Here is a 20,181-nt window from a genome sequence, read left to right on the forward strand (position 1 = left end):
ATGGAACCATCTGAGCATATATCATATTGGCCTGAGGACCTAGCCATGTCTTGAGAGCCTCCCAGAAGATCAAAAGGGGTGGAACTAATCTCATTTCAGGGGAAAGGATATTCCATAGAGCAGGGCTTTGCAATCTTTGGGCCATGGGGGTCCCCAATTAGAAACATTTCTATTTAGGGCCGTTTCTAAATAGAGACCTAGTGCCCCCTACAGGCATATAACTTGGGCAGCCCCAATATAGACTTCTCAGGCCCCATTGGGTCTCTAATTGGAGGTGTTTCTAAATAGAAACACTGTACACCCCCCCCCAAAGGGTATCTAAATAGAAACACTGTACACCCCCCCCCAAAGGGTATCTAAATAGAAACACTGTACACCCCCCCAAAAGGGTATCTAAATAGAAACGCGGAGGCCCACCCCCCTGGTTCTCTAATTGGAGGCGTTTTTAAATAGAAATACTGCCATCGGGTCTCTAATTAGAAACGTTCTAGGCCGGGACATTTCTAATTAGAAACGGTCAAATTTGGTTAGGAACTTGTCTCTACTTGGAGACCTCCCTAATTAGAGACCGTCTCTAGATGGAGGCGTCCCTATTTAGAAACCTTCTAAACGGGGACGGCCCGCTCTCTAAAGGGGAACGTTTCTAATTAGAGATGTCCCCCAAAAGTTGTTCTCCGGTCGGGGTCTTCCCCGATAGGGACGTCGCTAATCGGGGATGCAGACCCCGGTCCAACCAAACTCCTCCCATCAGACCTCTGTTTAGGGCCATTTCCAATGAGAGACTCAACGGACCCCGTTCGAGCTCCTCCCACTGGGACCCCGTGTAGGATCTTCCCTAATAGGAGACGCCCCTAAATAGAAACCGTTTGGGCTACCCCGACAATATGGCCGATTCAAAGTGGCCGCCTTTCGGATACGTCCATTTATTACACGAACCGGACCCCGTGTGGGCGATTCGACCCGCCCCCACCAATCCGGACACGGCGGACTCGTTTCCGAGTGGTCCCCCGAGCCCCCAGACCCAATTTGAGGCGACCCCCAGACCCAAAACAAACCAAGCACATGGCCGGGTCCGGGACGCCACGTGGAATCAACCGATCGAGTTTGGGCGACCCCAGACCCAAATTAAACCCCCAGACCACATTAAACTGACCACATGGGCGCTCCGGGAGGGTTCCCCCACCCAACCCACCGAGTTTTCGAAGACCCCCGACCCAATTTGGGGATGCCCCGAACGGAAAACGAACCGACCGCACGGGGGCGTCCGCGAGGTGGCCCCGCCCCCGCCCGCCAACTTTGAACCGGAACCGAGCACGCGCGGCGGAACCGCGGCTCGAAAATCCGGTAGAACCCGGAAGTGCGTACGTAAAAATGGCCGCCGAGCACATTACCGGAAACCCCGCCCGGGACCGGGTTACGCGTCATGGTTAGTTCCGGGGTAATTTCCGTCCCGGCCCCGGTCAAAAACCGTAGCCCGGGGATACCATTCAGATAAAAGCGTTTGTTTTTATTGTAAACTTTCCCCGAGCCTTTTTAGAAAGAGACCCTTCTATTTCCCACTCCGTATAGGCGTCTCGTCTCCGCTCGGAACCCCTCCCATCCCCCGCCCTCGTAGAAAGTTCCTTCCAGTCGCCCACAGGGGTAGCTGTTGCTCCCTTCTAGAGAAATGACTTCCCATCCCCCCGCCCACATAGCAGAAGCTACGTCATCATCCCTCGTCCCCGACCCGACACGGCGGAGTGCACGAGGTCTCTAAGTAGAAACGTGTCTAGAGACCCTAAGGTCGAAGGTTACTTACCAGGAAGTGACAGGGCTTCCGCATAGAAATATCTGTCCTCGGCACGGGGTGACGGACGGATTCCCAACTGGCCGCCCCTCCTGTGGCAAGGTAGGCCCCCCACCATGAGTCAACCTGGAAATGGCGCCCAAGGGGGAGGCGAAACGTGGGGAGACAAGGAAAAGGGACCTACGCCCCCAAAAAAAACCACGGTCAAAAGGAAATACCGGGACGCCTTCCTGTCATTCGGATTCGTCCCGGCTGGCAATTCCAGCGCCCCCAACCCCCAGTGCCTCCTTTGCGGCGCCAGGCTCGCCAACGCATCCATGAAACAGAACACACTGCGCCGCCACCTGGTCAGGGCACACCCAAAATATAAAGATGCTCCCCTGGAATTTTTCGAAAGGAAAAAAAGGAAAAGGGGGCGGGAGGCGACCCTGGAAGAGGGACCCCTTTCTCAGAACGAAAAGGCCCTTGAAGCCTCGTTCAGGGTCTCCTACCTCATCGCCAAATCCAAGGAACCCTTTACCATAGGGCAGGAATTGATCCTGCCGGCCATCAAGACCATGTGCGAGATATTTCATGGGAAAGATGCGGCCCAGCAGTTGGACATCATCCCCCTTTCCTCATCCACCGTCTCCAGAAGGATAGACAAAATAGCGAAGGACATCGAGGCCCAGCTGCTAGACAGGATCAGGGAGTCTCCCTGGTACGCCATCCAGGTGGACGAATCCACCGACGTGTCCAACAAGTCGACCCTCCTTGTCTTCGTGAGGTATATTTTCCAAGAGGACGTCCACGAGGATCTCCTTTGCGCGCTGTGCCTGCCCACCAACACCACCGGGTGCGAGCTCTTCGCCGCCCTGGACGGATACGTGAGGGAGAGGGTGGACTGGGCCTACTGCGTGGGGGTGTGCACCGATGGGACCGCGGCGATGACCGGAAGGATATCCGGATTGACCGCCAGGATCAGGGAGAAGGTTCCCTCCTGCGAGAACACCCACTGTATCATCCACAGGGAAATACTGGCCAGTAAGAAACTGCCCCACGAGCTCAACCTCGTTTTGAAGGACGTGATAAAAATAATCAATCACATCAAGGTGCACGCCCTGAACTCGAGGCTATTCGAGCAGCTGTGTGCTGATATGGATATGGCCCACAAGGCCCTTCTGTTGCACACAGAGGTGATGTGGCTTTCCAGGGGCAAATCCCTCGCCAGGGTATTCGAATTGAGGGAGGCCCTGTTCAGATTTTACTCGGATAGGGATCCCGACCTGGCAGGCCTATTGAAGGATAAGCAATGGCTTTGCAAGCTGGCCTACCTGTGTGACATTTTTAACCTCCTCAACGAACTCAATCTCTCCCTACGGGGCAAGATGAATACGGTTTTTGAGGTGGCGGATGAAGTCTTTAGGTTCAAACACAAACTGGTGTTGTGGAGGCAGAGTGTGGATGCCAATTGTTATCTCATATTTCCCACCCTGTTGGAGATAGTGGAAGAGTCACAACCCGACCTCCATTTAAACAGGTTGATGCACGACCACCTGGAGCAGCTTTCAAAACAGTTTGAGCACTATTTCCCCACCCCAAATGACCCCAGGGCTGGAAAGGAATGGGTCAGAGAACCTTTTGAAACCAAAGACGTGGCGTCCGCCCTGACCCCAGAAGAGCAGGAACAACTGCTTAAGGTCGCTGAGAGCCCCGACCTGCGGTCCCTGTTTGAAAGGACCTCAAACCTGTTTACCTTCTGGTCCGAGGTCAAGACGCAGCATCCGATCATAGCCACGAAGGCCCTGAAGGTGCTACTTCCCTTCTCCACCGCTTACCTGTGTGAAACGGCCTTCTCCGCCCTGGCGGCCACCAAAACCAAATTGAGGAACAGACTGAAGGTCACCCAAACCCTCAGGACGTCTCTGTCAACCATCACCCCCAGGTGGGCCCTCCTGGCCCGCTCTCACCAGGCACAGCCCTCCCACTAACCCTAGAAGGAAAAAGGCAAAGCAATGCACTGTATTTTGTCTATTTGTATTCATTTGCACTGTATTTTCTGTTTGTATTTTTTTATCTTTCTGGATTTGTATTTATTTATACTTATTTGTGTGTGCATGTGTTTTCAACCCAGCGCATTTCTGCACCTGTGCGCCTGCAACTTAAAATAAATATGTATTTACTTTTTTTATATACATGGCATCAATCTTTGGGCCTTAAGTATCCCCAATTGGAAACATTTCTATTTAGGACAGTTTCTAAAGAGAAACATCATGCCATATTTGGGTTTTTTGCATCTTCATGTTCATCTTAATTCAGGGGGCCGGAAATACGTAATTTTAGCAGGTTCCTGGTCTCGGTTTTTTGAAAGCTTTCTCAGGGAATACGAGGTGCCCTTGGGCTGTTAAACCAGTGTTTTCTACCTCCATATTGTGGATTCTTTCTCTAACATGGGTCTAACAGATTCTATGAGCAAGGGGTACCAGTCACAAGGTGATTCAGGTGCATCATCTGGAGTCGAAAGCTCCACGGGACGCCGTGACCGTTTTCAGATAGGTGCATTACATCCCACCGGAGTTGGGTGGAGGGTCCGATTCTAGCATTGATGGTTTCGCTGTCCTCTATCCACAGTCGAATTCAACTAAAGAAGCGAATAAAAGACGCCGGAAATATTTAAGCGAGAATAAAATTAAAACTTTTACAAGATGCTAGAATTAGAGGAGGATTTGGCCTTCCTAATTGGGAGTTGTACTACCAAGCTGCAAATTTAATGTGGGCCAAAGAATGGATAACATTAAGACTAGATTGTTGACATTAGAAGGACATGACTTATTACTGGGCTGGCCTGCTTTTCTGTGGTATAAGGGAACTAAATCGCAGGGCTATTTTAGAAGGCATTATATACGGGAGTCTTTATGGTTGAACTGGGAGAAAATTAAGAGACAATGTTATTTGAAAATCCCAGTTTGGTTATCTACTCTTGAAGCTTTTTCTTATCCTATAATATATAAGAAGAAACAAACAGTTAGATATGGGGAAATATTGGATGAAAAGGGTGAACTTAAAAACGATGCAAAACTTAGAAGTACAAGGTATAAAGATGAATTGGTTTTCATATGCGCAAATACACTCAAGGTATCTTAAAGATTCTAAAACAGGGATTTTATGATAAATTGACTGACCTAGATAGGATTTTGACAGGTACTGATGAAAAAGTGATCAAAAAATTATATAGTTATTTGTTAGAAATCAAATTAGAGGAAGAACAAGTTAAAGAAACGATGATTGCTTGGGGGAAGAATTTTGGATATGGGATTGATTTAGAGAAATGGCAAAAATTGTGGTCTCAAAATTATAAAATGACAATGTCAACAGCATATAAAGAAAACTTGTATAAGATGTTTTACAGGTGGCATTTCCCCCCGACAAGAATAGCAAGAATGTTCAAGAATAAGTCTGAAAAGTGCTGGAAATGTCATCAGATACCTGGCTCATATTACCATATGTGGTGGACTTGTGAGGACGCTAGAAAATATTGGACTAGAATTCGCATATGGCTGGAAAAAATGACAAAAAAACATATAGATTTGAAACCAGAGATTTTTTTATTGGGAATCTTACCTGATACATATAATAAAAATTTGAAGTATTTGATTGTAAATGTATTAACAGCGGCTAGGATTGTATTTGCTAAAAATTGGAAGAGTGAGAAAATACCATCAGAGGAAGAAATTATTAAGAAAATATTGGAATGTGCTGAAATGAGTAGATTGACATTTGAAATTAGAGAACAAGAAGATAAACACTTTTATGAAGTTTGGGACCTTTTCTATCAATGGCTAGATAATAAAATATAATAACAGAATATTTAGAAACTTAGGAAATAATGAATATATACTTCTTTTTTTCTTTTCTTTTTTTGACACTTTTTATAAAATTTTATTAAGATAGACTTGGTATGACTTTACGATTTGTTATAAAATAAACTAAGTAAATTATAGTTATCTCATTAAAGTGTGAATTAATAAAATTATAGTCAAATGATTGTTTAATAATGATATCAGGCTATATAATTGTTGATTGATAATATGAGTTATTAATACAATTACAATGGAGACTATGAAATGGATGCACAAAAAAGAGTGGTAAACCAACCGATACACTGTAAATTTATGAAGGAGGAGGGTGTTTTTAAGTTTTATGTGTTTTTGTTCGTTGTCAAAGTCAATAAAACTTTTTTTCACAAAAAAAAAAAAAGACGTCGGAAATATTTAAATAAACACCGATGCCGTTCGATAAAATGGGCCACCCATTCAAAGGACGGCGAGAATGTGAGTACCCCACATCCCATCTTCTTATATCCGGGGCCTCTTCACACCCCATAACTGACTGACCCGCCCCTTTCCTACTGTATGTGTCCACAGAACAGGAAAACGCTGAGGAAACAGAACTTCTTACTCCAAAAAGAAAACTTAATCTTACGCCTCCGGCTAAAGCAGGGGTCTGCAACCTTAGCAATTTGAAGACCTGTGGACTTCAACTCCCAGAATTCCTCAGCCAGCTGGCTGAGGAATTCTGGGAATTGAAGTCCACATGTCTTCAAGTTGCCAAGGTTGGAGACCCCTGGGCTAAAGTACACGAAGACATTAGCACAAATGTTGTAAGCAATGTATTTTCATGCATTAAAGATATATTTTCCAAGAAAAGCCGCCTCCAAACCCCTTTTCCTCCGGCCTCCCGCCCCGCGTCTCCATCCTCCTCTAGCTCCTCCCCTTGACGTTTGACCTCACGGGGCCACGCCCACGAGAAAGAGCCGGGTCGACTCTCCCGGGGGACCCCGGCCCGCGCCCCTGACCCCCTTCCCCCGCCCGGGAGGAGGCACAGAAATATTGTTTTCCCCCGTTGACTTGCATTGGAGCAGGGCGGGGCCTCGGCCCCGACCGGCTGGTCACTGGGGGTCGGTGGTCCCGAGAGGGAGGGGTTTGAAAACTTTTAGCGGGTAGACCGAGTCCTCCCTCGGGGAAAGTTTACAATAAAAACAAACACTTTCATCTGAATGGTATCCCCGGGCTACGGTTTTTGACCGGGGCCGGGACGGAAATTACCCCGGAACTATCCATGACGCGTAACCCGGTTCCGGGCGGGGTTTCCGGTAATGTGCTCGGCGGCCATTTTTACGTACGCACTTCCGGGTTCTACCGGATTTTCGAGCCGCGGTTCCGCCGCGCGTGCTCGGTTCCGGCCCAAACTTTTGCCCAAGCAGCCTGGGAATTCTCAAGGCTGAAATCTTAGTACTCTGGGAATTGGGAAGGCTGCTCTACTAAGCAGAGAACATTATAGTAATACAGAGAAGGTGATAGTCTCTCCTTATTTAAATGTCATTGGAAAGCACGTGGGAGACACTTCCAAGTTTTGGCACGTATTTTTCTATTAATAAGATGAAGATGGCAGGCCGTTAATCATTTAGGGGCTCAACTTCATCAACTTTTACGAGCCACCAAGCGCCCAGCTAACCTTATGAAGCTAGAGGTCGGACGATCTAGCCATTGTTGGCTAGATGGCACTCTATGGTTAGGCAACAAGCGCGCCTGGATAGTCGACAATGCAGTAGCCAGCCCCAGTAGCTGAACTGAAAGGAATCGAGACCATAGAGTCGCGGATTTCTAGAGCGACCGTGGAAAGGCGAAGCATTGAGAAACCTCGTCTTCGGGCTTCCCAACGGAGGATCGCGGTGCCTGTTGCACTTTTTCCTGGGTCGAAGAAGCGGCAGCTGGAAGGTGAGCGGAGGGCAGGTCGGAGGAGAGGCCGGGAGCAAGTCGGGCTCTTCGGTTCGCTCCACCTTGTAGTTGCTGGTTCATGTCCACTGAGACTCCAAGGTCCCTCTCACAGTTACTGTTTTTCACATAATCTCTGTACTTGTATCTTTGTTTTTTTTCTGCCCAGATGTAAAACTTTTCTTTTGTCTTCATTAAATTTCATTGTGTTGGATGGAGCCCATTGTTCAAGTCTGTCAAGATCTTTTTGGATCCTGAGCTTGTCTTGCGGGGTGTTGGCTCTTCCTGCCAGCTGAGCGTCATCTGCAACTTTGAGGAGTTCTCCTTCCTTTAGGAAGATCCTGAAGAGTCCTGGGCCTAAGGCAGAACCTTGTGGTTCCCCACTGCTTAGTCCCCTCCATGTGGATCTGGTACCATTAAGAATTACTTGCACAGTACTGTTTGTCAGCCAGCTACACATTCATCTGGTGGGGATGTTGTCTATCCCACATTTTTCTAGCTGAGCAAGAAGTAGGTTGTGGTCTACTTTGTAGCTGGTCTGCTAATTTAGTTACTTTTTCACAGATTTTTTTTAAATTATTTTTCCCCAATATGTTTCTAGATATTGATGTTAGGCTGATTGTTGGTCTGTAGTTTCATGGATCTGTTTTTATTCTTTTTTTGAAGATGGGAACCACATCAGCTCTTTTCCGAACCTCTGATAGTTCCCCAGTGCTCCGAGATTTTTTAAGATACAATGCAATGATTCTGCGATAATATCTGCCAGCTTTTTCAGAACTCTGGGATATAACCCATCAGGTGATTTATATTTATCAAGGTTAGACAGGTATTCTTGCCATTTGCTTACTTATTTTAATTTTTTTTTCTAGTCTGTCTTTTACAGTTATATTTTTGGTAGGTTGGGCAATAGTTTCCTTTTGTGTGAAGATTGATGCAAAGAATGCTGATTGGCTACATGTCTACTGCCTGTTACTTCCTTGGTATCTTCACACTTTAGTGAACCAACGGTTTCCTTGATTTTTTTTGTTCTTTATATGTTGAAAGAAACTTTTTTTATTGTCTTTGTCTTTTGTTGCAAGTCTGTGTTCATTCTGCGCCTTTGCTTTCCTGAGTGCAGATTCAGGCTATCTGCTGATATTCTTCCTTAGTAATGTGTCCTTCTTTCCATTTTTTGTACTTATCCTTTTTATCTTTCATTTTATCCGATTGGTCTTTATGACATCATTCTGATTTTAGCTTGGATATCTTGTTTTTCTTTTTTAATGGTATTGTGTTGGACTGGGCTTTTATGATCATGTTTTTCAGTTTCCCATTTTTTTGTGAGTTGTTTTCCTCTTCAGGATTTTTATCCATGAAATTTTGCTTAGGGTCTCTCTGAGTTTGTTAAAATCAACTCTTCTAGTTTAAGACACAGGTTGGATTATATGGCATGATAACTTTCACCCCAGATTCCAGCAACTTCAATTTCTTCTATCACTTCTTTTTATTAATTTGGTCCAGTACAGTTTTTCCTCTAGCTCCCTTCTCTACCTTTTGGATTAAAAAGTTCTTAGCTAAGTTGGTTAAGAATCTGTTCGATCTCCTGAGTTAGGCTCCCAGTTTATATCAGGGTAGTTAAAGTCTCCCATTACTACTGTGGTAAGTTTCCTATATACAAATAGCCCCTATGCTCAGCCAAAGAGACGCCTTGGTGGGACATGGCGAGGCTCGCTTGCCTTTTTGCCTGGCGCGCTCGGTTTCCACGGGGCCTCCGGGAGACTGCCACCCACTTGCCTTCCCCTATATCTCAGGTCCTGCAGCCAGCAGATGGGCAGGTGGCTCTTGGGGGAGAGCTGCACTGGAGCCGAGACTGCTCCTCTGCTGCTCATGTGCCTGCCCTCCTGGAGCGTTATCACCACCGCTGCTCTGGAGCTCGCTTTCTTCCTTCTGCTTCCACCGCCGCTGGTCTGCAGGTCACCTTCAGGATGGATCAGTTTGTCCAAGCCTTGCTTTGCTCCTCAGGAAGGGCTAGCTAGGTCGTGAAGAGCTGTTTGCCCTGACCAGGCGGTTTCTCTCAGGCCTCCCGCCTCACATGGGGCAGCGGGACAAGAAAGTGTGTGGCTGGGAAGGCTGCCAGAAGTTCTTCCAGCCAAAGGTGGGATGTCTGCAGACCCACAAGTATATATGAGGTCTTCTGCCTTGAGCAGAACGTTCAACTATAAGACCTCCAAGGTACCTAGCCTATGATTCTAAAGTCTCCAAGACAAGGGAATTTTGTGTGTGTGTGAGAGAGAGGGAGAGGGAGAGGGAGGGAGAGAGAAAGATGTGGCTTCTTGGAGGTGCACTTTGGAGAAGCATCAAGAGAAATGCCAAAAGGGCAATCAGCTTGGGATTAAATTCCAAATAAATTTGGGTCTTCAGGGTAAGGAGACATGAAGAACTTTCAACTGCAGGTTTCTAAAACCGATTAAAACGAGTGTCTAGAGGCAGCTCTTAACTCATTAGTCCAGAAGGAGCAAAAGAGAAAGGGTCCCAGTGAGGATCTTAGCTATTTAGCTCAGGAATAACAGAATAACAGAGTTGAAAGTGACTTTGGAGGTCTTCTAGTCCAACCCCCTGCTCAGACAGGAAAACTAAGGGTGCTAAATTCTGAGTAGAGGGCCTGGGAAAGGTGTCAGAATAACACTTAGAAGGGACCTTGGGGGGAACCCTATGCCATTTCAGGGAAATGGCTGTCCAGTCTTTTTCTTAAAAACTTCCAGTGATTGAGCACCCAGAACTTCTGGAGACAGGCAGTTCCACTGGTTAATTGTTCTCACTGTCAGGAACTTCCTCCTTAGTTTTACGTTGCTTCTCTCTGTCCAGTTCCCATCCCTTGCTTCTTGTTTTGCCTTCTGCTTCTTTGGAAAATACATTGCCCCCCCCCCCTTCTTTATAGCAACCCCTTAAAAGCCTGTTACCTATCTCACTCTTGGGGAAAGCATGTGAGCCATTTCCTCCTTTCAGTGGTCCAAGAATATACATCCATAGTATGTAGGTAATAAAGTCAAAAAAAGATGAACAACATTTTTACAGAACTATAGACGTGTTGAGGCTGAGTGTGACAAGGAATGGCTGCGAGGGGAGGGGCCAGGTGAGGCACTCCTTGAGGTGAGTGACATTGAGTTGGCCATGCCCACCCAGTCACATGACCACCTAGCCACGCCCACATAACCTATTAAATTATTTGAATCCCACCACTGATACATACATATGGTACACACAGGTAGAGGGGTGTGTTTCTGTATTTTGTGTGAATATATGTGTATCCGTGTTCCTATCAATATACACTGCTCAAAAAAATAAACGGAACACAAAAATAAGACATCCTAGATCTGAATGAATGAAATATTCTTATTAAATACTTTGTTCATTACATAGTTGAATGTGCTGACAACAAAATCACACAAAAATTATCAATGGAAATCAAATTTAACCCATGGAGGTCTGGATTTGGAGCTACACTCAAAAATTAAAGTGGAAAAAAACACTACAGGCTGATCCAACTTTGATGTAATGTCCTTAAAAGTAGTCAAAATGAGGCTCAGTAGTGTGTGTGGCCTCCACGTGCCTGGGCACGCTCCTGATGAGGTGGGGGGTGGTCTCCTGAGGGATCTCCTCCCACACCTGGACTAAATCATCCCCCAACTCCTGGACAGTCTGTAGTGCAATGTGGCGTTGCTGGATGGAGCAAGACATGATGTCCCAGATGTGCTCAATTGGATTCAGGTCTGAGGAACGGGCGGGCCTGTCCATAGCACCAATGCCTTCGTCTTGCAGGAACTGCTGACACACTCCAGCCACAGGAGGTCTAGCATTGTCTTGCATTAGGAGGAACCCAGGGCCAACCGCACCAGCATATGATCTCACAAGGGGTCTGAGGATGTCATCTCGATACCTAATGGCAGTCAGGCTACCTCTGGCGAGCACATGGAGGGCTGTGCGGCCCCCTAAAGAAATGCCACCCCACACCATTACTGACCCACTGCCAAACCGGTCATGCTGAAGGATGCTGCAGGCAGCAGAACGTTCTCCACGGCGTCTCCAGACCCTGTCACGTCTGTCACATGTGCTCAGTGTGAACCTGCTTTCATCTGTGAAGAGCATAGGCCGCCAGTGGCAAATGTGCCAATCTTGGTGTTCTCTGGCAAATGCCAAATGTCCTGCACGGTGTTGAGCTGTAAGCACAACCCCCACCTGTGGATGTTGGGCCCTCATAACAACCTCATGGAGTCTGTTTCTGTCCGTTTGAGCAACCACATACAAATTTGTGGCCCACTGGAGGTCATTTTGAAGGGCTCTGACAGTGCTCCTCCTGTCCCTCCTTGCACAAAGACGGAGGTAGCAGTCCTAATGTTGGGTTGTTGCCCTCCTACAGCCTCCTCCACGTCTCCTGATGTACTGGCCTGTCTCCTGGTAGCGCCTCCATACTCTGGACACTAAGCTGACAGACACAACAAACCTTCTTGCCACCGCTCGCATTGATGTGCCATCCTGGATGAGCTGCACTACCTGGGTTGTAGACTCCATCTCATGCTACCACTAGAGTGAAAGCACCGCCAGCATTCAAAAGTGACCAAACCATCAGCCAGAAAGCATAGGAACTGAGAAGTGGTCTGTGGTCACCACCTGCAGAACCACTCCTTTATTGGGGATGTCTTGCTAACTGCCTCTGCTTTCCACCTCTTGTCTATTCCATTTGCACAACAGCATGTGAAATTGATTGTCAATCAGTGTTGCTACCTAAGTGGACAGTTTGATGTCACAGAAGTGTGATTGACTTGGAGTTACGTTGTGTTGTTTAAGTGTTCCCTTTATTTTTTTGAGCAGTGTATTTAGGTACCTATATGATTATAAAAATTTGCAGTGCTGACAATCTGTGATTTGCACGAGTCAACAATAGAATTCCATGATTGTATGAATATTTGAAATTAGTCTCTTATGTGTCAAAATGAATGGCAGTGGTTAATCTAACATTTGGCATGATTGCTTTTTCATGGTTATTTATGCTTTTTTTTCTTTTATTTTCACATCTTGCAACCATATTATAAAGAGAAATTAAAGTATCTCTTTTTTTGTGAATCTTACAGACCAAGGCAACACCAAAGAACCCCCTTCTGGACGACAGAGACTCAACAGCAGCTTTAAAAACGAAAGTGAAACCGGTAGATCTGGGAACAACATCTGTTCCAATTCCTCCAGATAACTACAAAATTCGTTTCCTTCCCCAGCCAGGAAAAGACAACAAAACAAAATAGGAGAAGAGTTTTGTGCTGGAGAAGTATTGTGTGTGGAACTCAAGGAAACATATCAAACAATAAAGGTGGAACATTTCCAGATTCAGAAAAAGAGGAAATATCTAGAAGTCTGTGGGGATGAAGTGCTCATTCCAGACAATAATGCAGGCCTCAGCCTGTGAGGAAACAAACAGCTTGAACCATCCAAGAAGAGATCACAAATATTTTTGACCTCCTCAAAAATCTAAGACTATCAGTGGTGGAAAAGCTCCACAGATATTCATATTGTCGGAAAAACAGATATTGTAAATCAGAGCTGATTATGCATCAGAGGATCCGCACTGGTGAAAAACCATGCAAATGCTCCGAATGTGGTGAAATTTTTCACTACACTTCCCAACTTACTGAGCATAAAAGAACCCATATTGGAGAAAAGCCCTACCAGTGCCCACAGTGTGGCAAAAAGTTTAGTAAGCATGCCACGCTGGTGATACACAAGAGGACACACACAGGAGAGAAACCATTTGAGTGTCCAGAGTGTGGGAAAAGTTTCAGTCGGAACTCTTACCTGGTGTTACACCAGAGAACTCACACAGGGGAGAAACCATATGAATGTCCAGATTGTGGGAAAAGTTTCAGTCGGAACTCTTACCTAGTGATACACCAGAGAACTCACACAGGAGAGAAACCATTTGAGTGTCCAGATTGTGGAAAAAGCTTTAGTCATAATGCCTACTTGGTTATACACCAGAGAACTCACACTGGGGAAAAACCGTATGAGTGTCCAGATTGTGGGAAAAGTTTCAATAATTATTCTAACCTTGTGAAACACCAGAGAACTCACACCGGAGAGAAACCATATGAGTGTCTATACTGTGGGAAAAGTTTCCAGCAGAATTCCAATCTGGTCATACACCAGAGGACTCACACAGGAGAGAAACCATATGAGTGTCCAGATTGTGGGAAAAGTTTCAGTCAGAACTCTTGCCTGGTGATACACCAGAGGACTCACACTGGGGAGAAACCATATGAATGTTCGGATTGTGGGAAAAGTTTCAATAATAATTCCAGCCTTGTGCAACACCAAAGGACTCACACAGGAGAGAAACAATATGAGTGTCTATACTGTGGGAAAAGTTTCAGTCAGAACTCTTGCCTGGTGATACACCAGAGGACTCACACAGGAGAGAAACCGTATGAGTGTTCAGATTGTGGGAAAGGTTTCAGTCAGAACTTTCGTCTGGTGATACACCAGAGGACTCACACCAGAGAGAAACCATATGAATGTCCGGATTGTGGGAAAAGTTTCAGTCGAAACTCTTGCCTCGTGATACATCAAAGGACTCACACTGGGGAGAAACCATATGACTGTCCAGATTGTGGGAAAAGTTTCAATAATAATTCTAACCTTGTGAAACACCAGAGGACTCACACAGGAGAAAAACCATATGAATGTCCAGTTTGTGGGAAAAGTTTCAATATTCATTGTAACCTGGTGCAACACCAAAGGATTCACACAGGAGAGAAACCATATGAGTGTCCAGATTGTGGGAAAAGTTTCAGTCAGAACTCTTTCCTGGTGATACACCAGAGGACTCACACGGGCGAGAAACCATATGAGTGTCCAGATTGTGGAAAAAGTTTCAGTCAAAACTCTAATCTGGTGATACACCAGAGGACTCACACGGGGGAGAAACCATATGAGTGTCCAGATTGTGGGAAAAGTTTTAATAATAATTCTGCCCTAGTGACACATATGAGGACACACATAGGAGAGAAACATTTCAGTTGGAATTCCAACCTTGTGCAACAACAGAGGACTCACACGAGCGACAAAGCATATGAGTGTCCAGATTGTGGGAAAAATTTCCAGCAGAATTCCAATCTGCTTATACACCAGAGGACCCATACAGGAGAGAAACCGTATGAGTGTTTAGTTTGTGGGAAATGTTTCAGTCAGAATTCCAACCTGGAGAGACACCAGAGGACCCATACAGGAGAGAAACCATATAAGTGTCCCGATTGTGGGAAAAGTTTCAGTCAGAATGCCAACCTAGTGATACACCAGAGGACTCACATGGGAAAGAAACCCTATAAGTGTCCAAATTGTGGGAAAGCTTTCAGTTGGAATTCTGACCTGGTGAGACACCAGAGGATTCACACAGGATGAGTGCTTGGATTGTGGGAAAAGTTTTAGTTGGCATTCCCACCTGGTGGAATAATAGGGAACTGAATGTCCCAGTTGTCAGAAAGCTTTCACAAGTAGGTCTAATCTAATAAATCATGTCAATTTACACACAGATCAGAAGCCATTCAGATGCCTAAACTGTGGTCAGTGTTTCAGTGTTTCAGTCTATTGTTAAAGACAAGAGGACTCATACAGGATAAAAGCCATCAGTTTTCTGATTGGAAGGAAAGCTTGATGGGATCAAAGACAACTTTTCACAAGGATATACATTGCTTGTTTTCAGCTTGCTGGATTATTTTCAGCCAAAAAGCCATGGGTTTATTTAGACACGAGAGACTCAACCAGAAGAAATACTCAGCATCAACATCCAATTGCATTGGAATTCCGCTCTGGTGATACATAGGAGAAAAACCATATGAGTGTCTGAAGTGTGGGTAAAGTTTTATTGAGAATTCCGACTTGGTGATACACTGGAGGACTCACACCGGAGAGAAACCGTATGAATGTCCGGAATTTGGGAAAGATTTCAGTGCTCAGTCTAGCCTCATGAATGCTGAGTATTTCTTCTGGTTGAGTCTGTCGTGTCTAAATAAACTTGGCTCTTTGGCTGAAAATAATCCGGCAAGCTGAAAACAAGCAATGTATATCCTTGTGAAAAGTTGTCTTTGATCCCATCAAGCTTTCCTTCCAATCAGAAATGAATCATGTAAGGTTACACACATGGAGAAACTATTCAAATGCCCAGATTGTGGACAGTGTTTCACACAAAATTCCTCCTTTATCACACATAAGAAATTCCACATGAGACAAAATTTGACGTATGTAGAGGATTTTTGAATGTCATTTCCCGTCTCTGATTGCAAGCTCAGATGAGGAATTAACTAATGTCCTGCCTCATTCTTTTTAATGAAACATGTCTTACTTAATATTGAACATGAGATCTGAGTTGGCAAAGTCCAAACTCTTTCTGAGATTCCTTGTCTCTCGTGCAAGTGGAGATGCATGCATACGTGCATGCTTGCCTGCCATTTGTGCAGCCCGGTGGTCAGGGACCCTTGTCCTAGGATCCAAATTTCAACTCCTATTGTCAAAGATTAACTGCATTATGTACACCAAAGACTCAAGTTTAACCACAATAGAGGAATGATTGGTTATGATGATGGAATTTTCAGAGACAACTATATTGATTTCCTCAATTGGAGAGGACATTCTCTACATTAATTATTGATTGCAAGTTAGAGATTAGAGATTTGTGTGAAACAGAACAAAAAATGAAGTTATCATTTACAGTCGTGATTATAAAAAAAACAAACCAGATTATCGAAAAGAGAGTTTTTGTAACCATAGAGTAAGAAGTAATTTTGTATTTCTAATTATAATTATTGTAAAGGAGATTGGAAGTAACTTCTCTCTATTTCTAGCCTTTTCTTTTTACACTTTTAATTTCTTTTTTCTTCTATTTGGTGTATTTGTTTCTGTTTGTTTTTAATCTTCTGTTTAAAATTATTAATATAAATTATATTGAAAAATCAGTTTTTCAATATATCCAGGCTTGCCAGGTGTTATGAAATCCCAATTTAAGATGACAATTGAGAGGCCGAAAATATGCCAGTGCAGATCGGTTGGCTGGCAGGGGGGATTTAAAAATGAGAAATTGGCGTTGTTCTTGGCTCAGGATGCCAACCAGGAACTGCTTTGTATGACGTCTTGAGTTCTTCAATAAAAAGAGAGTCAATACATTGTATTCATTTTAATTGACTAAAAGTATAGGCCTCCAATCGGATTATTACAATGTTATAAATAGCAGTATAAAACTATGAGGTTAAAAAGATCAAAACATTCCATAACCTGGGGGCCACAACAGAGAAGGCATGGCTCCTCCTGCATCCACCAAATGCAGCTCCCCAGCTGATGGTGCTTGCCGCATGTCTTCTTTGCCAGCTTTGTCATCAAATAGGCTGAAATAAGCAGGGAAAGGCTCGGTCCCATGCCAGGAGGAGCTTTCAAAGGCAAAAGCAGCAAAACCTTGAATTGGACCCGCAAGCAAATTGGCAACCAAGGCAGCTCGGGGAGCAGAGGTGTGACATGTGCTGCTTCAGAAACACATATAAGCAATCCGGCCATTGCATTCTCTACCAGCTGTAACTTTTGGATACCCTTCAATGGCAGTTCATGCAGAGTTTATTGAAGTCATCCGATATGCAGGTAACTGGGGCATGATTGACCATAGCCGGGGTTTGCAGATCCAGGAACAGCCAAAATTGGCTCTGAAGTGAATACATTTTTTTAGGATGCAGAGTTTTTATCTCCAGTGACAGCCAAACCCTGCTAAAATTCAGGAATCCTTAGATCAGCTTCCAGCCTGCAAACTAGTGACCTCCAAGTGTTTTGCCCAAGCAGCCTGGGAATTCTCAAGGCTGAAATCTTAGTACTCTGGGAATTGAGAGGGCTGCTCGAGTGAGCAGAGAACACTATAGTAATACAGAGAGGGTGATAGTATCTCCTTATTTAAATGTCATTGGAAAGCACGTGGGAGACACTTCCAAGTTTTGTCCCGTATTATTCTATTAATAAGATGAAGATGGCAGGCTGTTAATCATTTAGGGGCTGCGCCCAAAAACAAGAACTTCAGGTACTTTTAAGAGCCAGCAAGCACCCAGGTAATATTATGAAGCTAGAGCTCGGACGATCTAGCCATTGCTGGCTAGACGGCGCTCTATGGTTAGGCAATAAGCGCGCCTGGATGGTCGCCAATACAGTAGCCATCGCCTATAGCCGAACTGAAAGGAATTGAGACCATAGAGTCGCGGATTTCTAGAGCGACTATGGAAAGGAGAACCACTGAGAAACGTCGTCTTCCGGCTTCCCAATGGAGGATCGCGGTGCCTGTTGCACTTTTTCCTGGGTCTAAGAAACTGCAGCTGGAAGGTGAGCGGAGGGCGGGTCGGAGGAGAGGCCGGGAGCAAGTCGGGCTCTTCGGTTCGCTCCACCTTTAGATAAACCACTATGCTGCAATATGTCGTCTCCTGCATATTCTCCCCCCAGCCCAATTTTATTCCCCCCGAGCTGCACGTTTTAAGTTGCCTGCCCTGTTCTGTGGATTGGGAGATTTCAACTCTACCGTCAGTTTAGGGTTGATTCTGCCGCGTTTTTTTTTTTTAGCCTGTTTTTGTTTGCAAGGGAAAGTTCATAGGCAAAACCGGCACTTTAAATCTTGCATTTAAACATGCAAACCTCATTTTTAGGAAGGTTCTCCTTAATTCCAGGTTGATTCTGTCTTTGATTAATTTCGATCCATTGTTTCTTGTCTTTTGATGCTTTGGAAAATAATTTGACCCCCTCTTCTTTGTGACAGCCTCTCAAATACTGGAATACTGATATCCTGTCACCCCTAATTTTTCTTTTGTCTAGGCTAGCCAAACCCAAATGCTCCAACGTTTTTCATATGTTTTAGCATCCAGGCCTTTCATCATCTTACTTGCACTTTTTGTTTTCCAAAGTCTCAACATCTTTGTAATGTGGTGACCAAGACTGGATGCAGTATTCCAGGTGTGGTCTTACCAAGGCTTTATAAAGTGGTGCTAATACTTCACATGATTTTGATTCTATGCCTCTGTTTATACAACCAAGGATTGTATTAGCCTTTTTGGCTACTGCCACACACTGCTGGCTCCTTTTTAAGTGATCGTTCACTATAAGACTCCAAGGTCCCTCTCACAGTTATTGTTCTTCACCTAATCTGTACTTGTACCTTTGTTTTTTTTTTTCTGCTCAGATGTAAAACTTCATTAAATTTCATTTTGTTGGATGGAGCCCATTGTTCAAGTCTGTCAAGATCTTTCTGGATCCTGAGTTTGTCTTCTGGGGTGTTGGCTGTTCCTACCAGCTCGGTGTCATCTGCAAATTTGATGAGTTCTCCTTAATTTATGAAGATATTGAAGAGTACTGGGCCTAAGACAAAACCTTGTGGTACCCCACTGCTTACTTCCCTCCCTGTGTACCATTAAGTACTAGTTGTTGAGTACGGTTTGTCAGCCAGTTACAAACCCATCTAGTGGTGATGTTGTCCATTCCACATCTTTCTAGCTTACCAAGAAGTAAGTAGGTTGTGGTCTACTTTGTCAAATGCCTGACTGAAATCTAAGTATACAGTGTCCACAGCTTTTCTCTGGTCTACTAATTTTTTCTCAAAGAATCAAATAAGATTGGTTTGGCATGATCTGTTTTTGACAAACCCGTGCTGACTACTGGTTATACTTTGTTTCTAGATGTTCACAGATTATTTTGCAGTATTTTTTCTTTTCAGTATTGATGTTAGGCTGATTGGTCTGTAGTTTCGTGGGTATGGTTTTTTTCCTTTTTTTGAAGATGGGAACCACATCAGGTCTTTATGCAATCATGGTGGTTTCTTTTTGGATTTTTTGTTTTTCTTTTTTAGTGTTATTGTGTTGGACTGAGCTTTTATTATCATATTTTTCAGTGTTTCCCATTTTTCTTGTGTTGTTTTCCCTTTCAGGATTTTTATCCATGAAATTTAGCTTAGGGTCTCTCTGAGTTTGTTTAAATCAGTTCTTCTAATTTAAGACACAGCTTGGATTATATTCTATTGCTTGTGTTTGCATTATATTGAATTTCAGTATGATGTGGTCACTTTGACCTAAGAGTCCAGCAACTTCAATTCCTTCTATCACTTCTTTATCAATAAGAATTAGGTCCAGCATAGTTATTCCTCTAGTTGCCTCCTCTACCTTTTGGATGACAAAGTTGTTAGCTAAGTTGGTTAGGAATCTGTTCAAACTCCCTCTGGCTGCTGAGTTTGTCTCCCAGTTGATATCAGGGTAGTTAAAGTCTCATCTATTTCTTCTGCTTGGTCGGGTGGCCTGTAGTATATTCCTATAGTAATGTCATTTTTCTTCCCTTTTATATTGACCCATATGGATTCGAGGAGGTTTTCATCCTTGGTTTTGTGTATTTCTGTAGAGATGTAGTGATCTTTTATATATAATGCAACTCCACCTCCTCTTTTGTTAGTTCTGTTTCTTTTGACTAGTTTGTATCCCTCTATCAGTACATTCCAGTCATAAGTTTCATCCCACCAAGTTTCAGCAATGGCAACTATATCATATCTGCCTTCATGTACGTTCACCTCCTTGTTCTGTAAAATTTCAGCGTTAGTGTATAAGCATTTCTTCTGTTAAT

The 20,181-nt window shown here is 44.4% G+C and overlaps 3 protein-coding genes across 6 annotated transcripts in view; all 3 read left to right on the top strand.

Annotated features, from left to right (window-relative positions):
• LOC113428901 (uncharacterized) overlaps positions 1-15,188 on the top strand; it is a 32,131-nt gene extending 16,943 nt beyond the window's left edge. Inside the window, exon 3 of the transcript XR_015747065.1 lies at positions 15,061-15,188. The gene's annotated coding sequence lies outside the window, so the exon portion shown is untranslated. The remainder of the gene's footprint in view (positions 1-15,060) is intronic.
• LOC113432409 (uncharacterized) overlaps positions 1-20,181 on the top strand; it is a 70,355-nt gene that overhangs the window by 20,768 nt on the left and 29,406 nt on the right. The window contains exons 1-2 of one of the 4 annotated variants that reach the window (XM_087953055.1): positions 7,440-7,542; positions 12,648-15,067. In XM_087953055.1, the coding sequence (XP_087809181.1) occupies positions 13,117-14,964 (1,848 nt within the window). In that variant the 5' untranslated portion in view covers positions 7,440-7,542; positions 12,648-13,116 and the 3' untranslated portion in view covers positions 14,965-15,067. Of the gene's footprint in view, positions 1-7,439; positions 7,543-12,647; positions 15,068-20,181 lie in introns of those variants that run through there. The other 3 variants (XR_015747047.1, XM_087953056.1, XM_087953054.1) reach the window with 3 other exon arrangements.
• LOC113431870 (uncharacterized) overlaps positions 17,413-20,181 on the top strand; it is a 32,175-nt gene continuing 29,406 nt past the window's right edge. The window contains exon 1 of the mRNA XM_087953063.1: positions 17,413-17,910. The gene's annotated coding sequence lies outside the window, so the exon portion shown is untranslated. The remainder of the gene's footprint in view (positions 17,911-20,181) is intronic.

This window comes from Notechis scutatus, chromosome 2 (genome assembly GCF_049901735.1).
Source record: "Notechis scutatus isolate UNSWTSFEM ecotype Mainland chromosome 2, rNotScu1.2, whole genome shotgun sequence".
In the NCBI taxonomy this organism is placed as follows: domain Eukaryota; kingdom Metazoa; phylum Chordata; class Lepidosauria; order Squamata; family Elapidae; genus Notechis; species Notechis scutatus.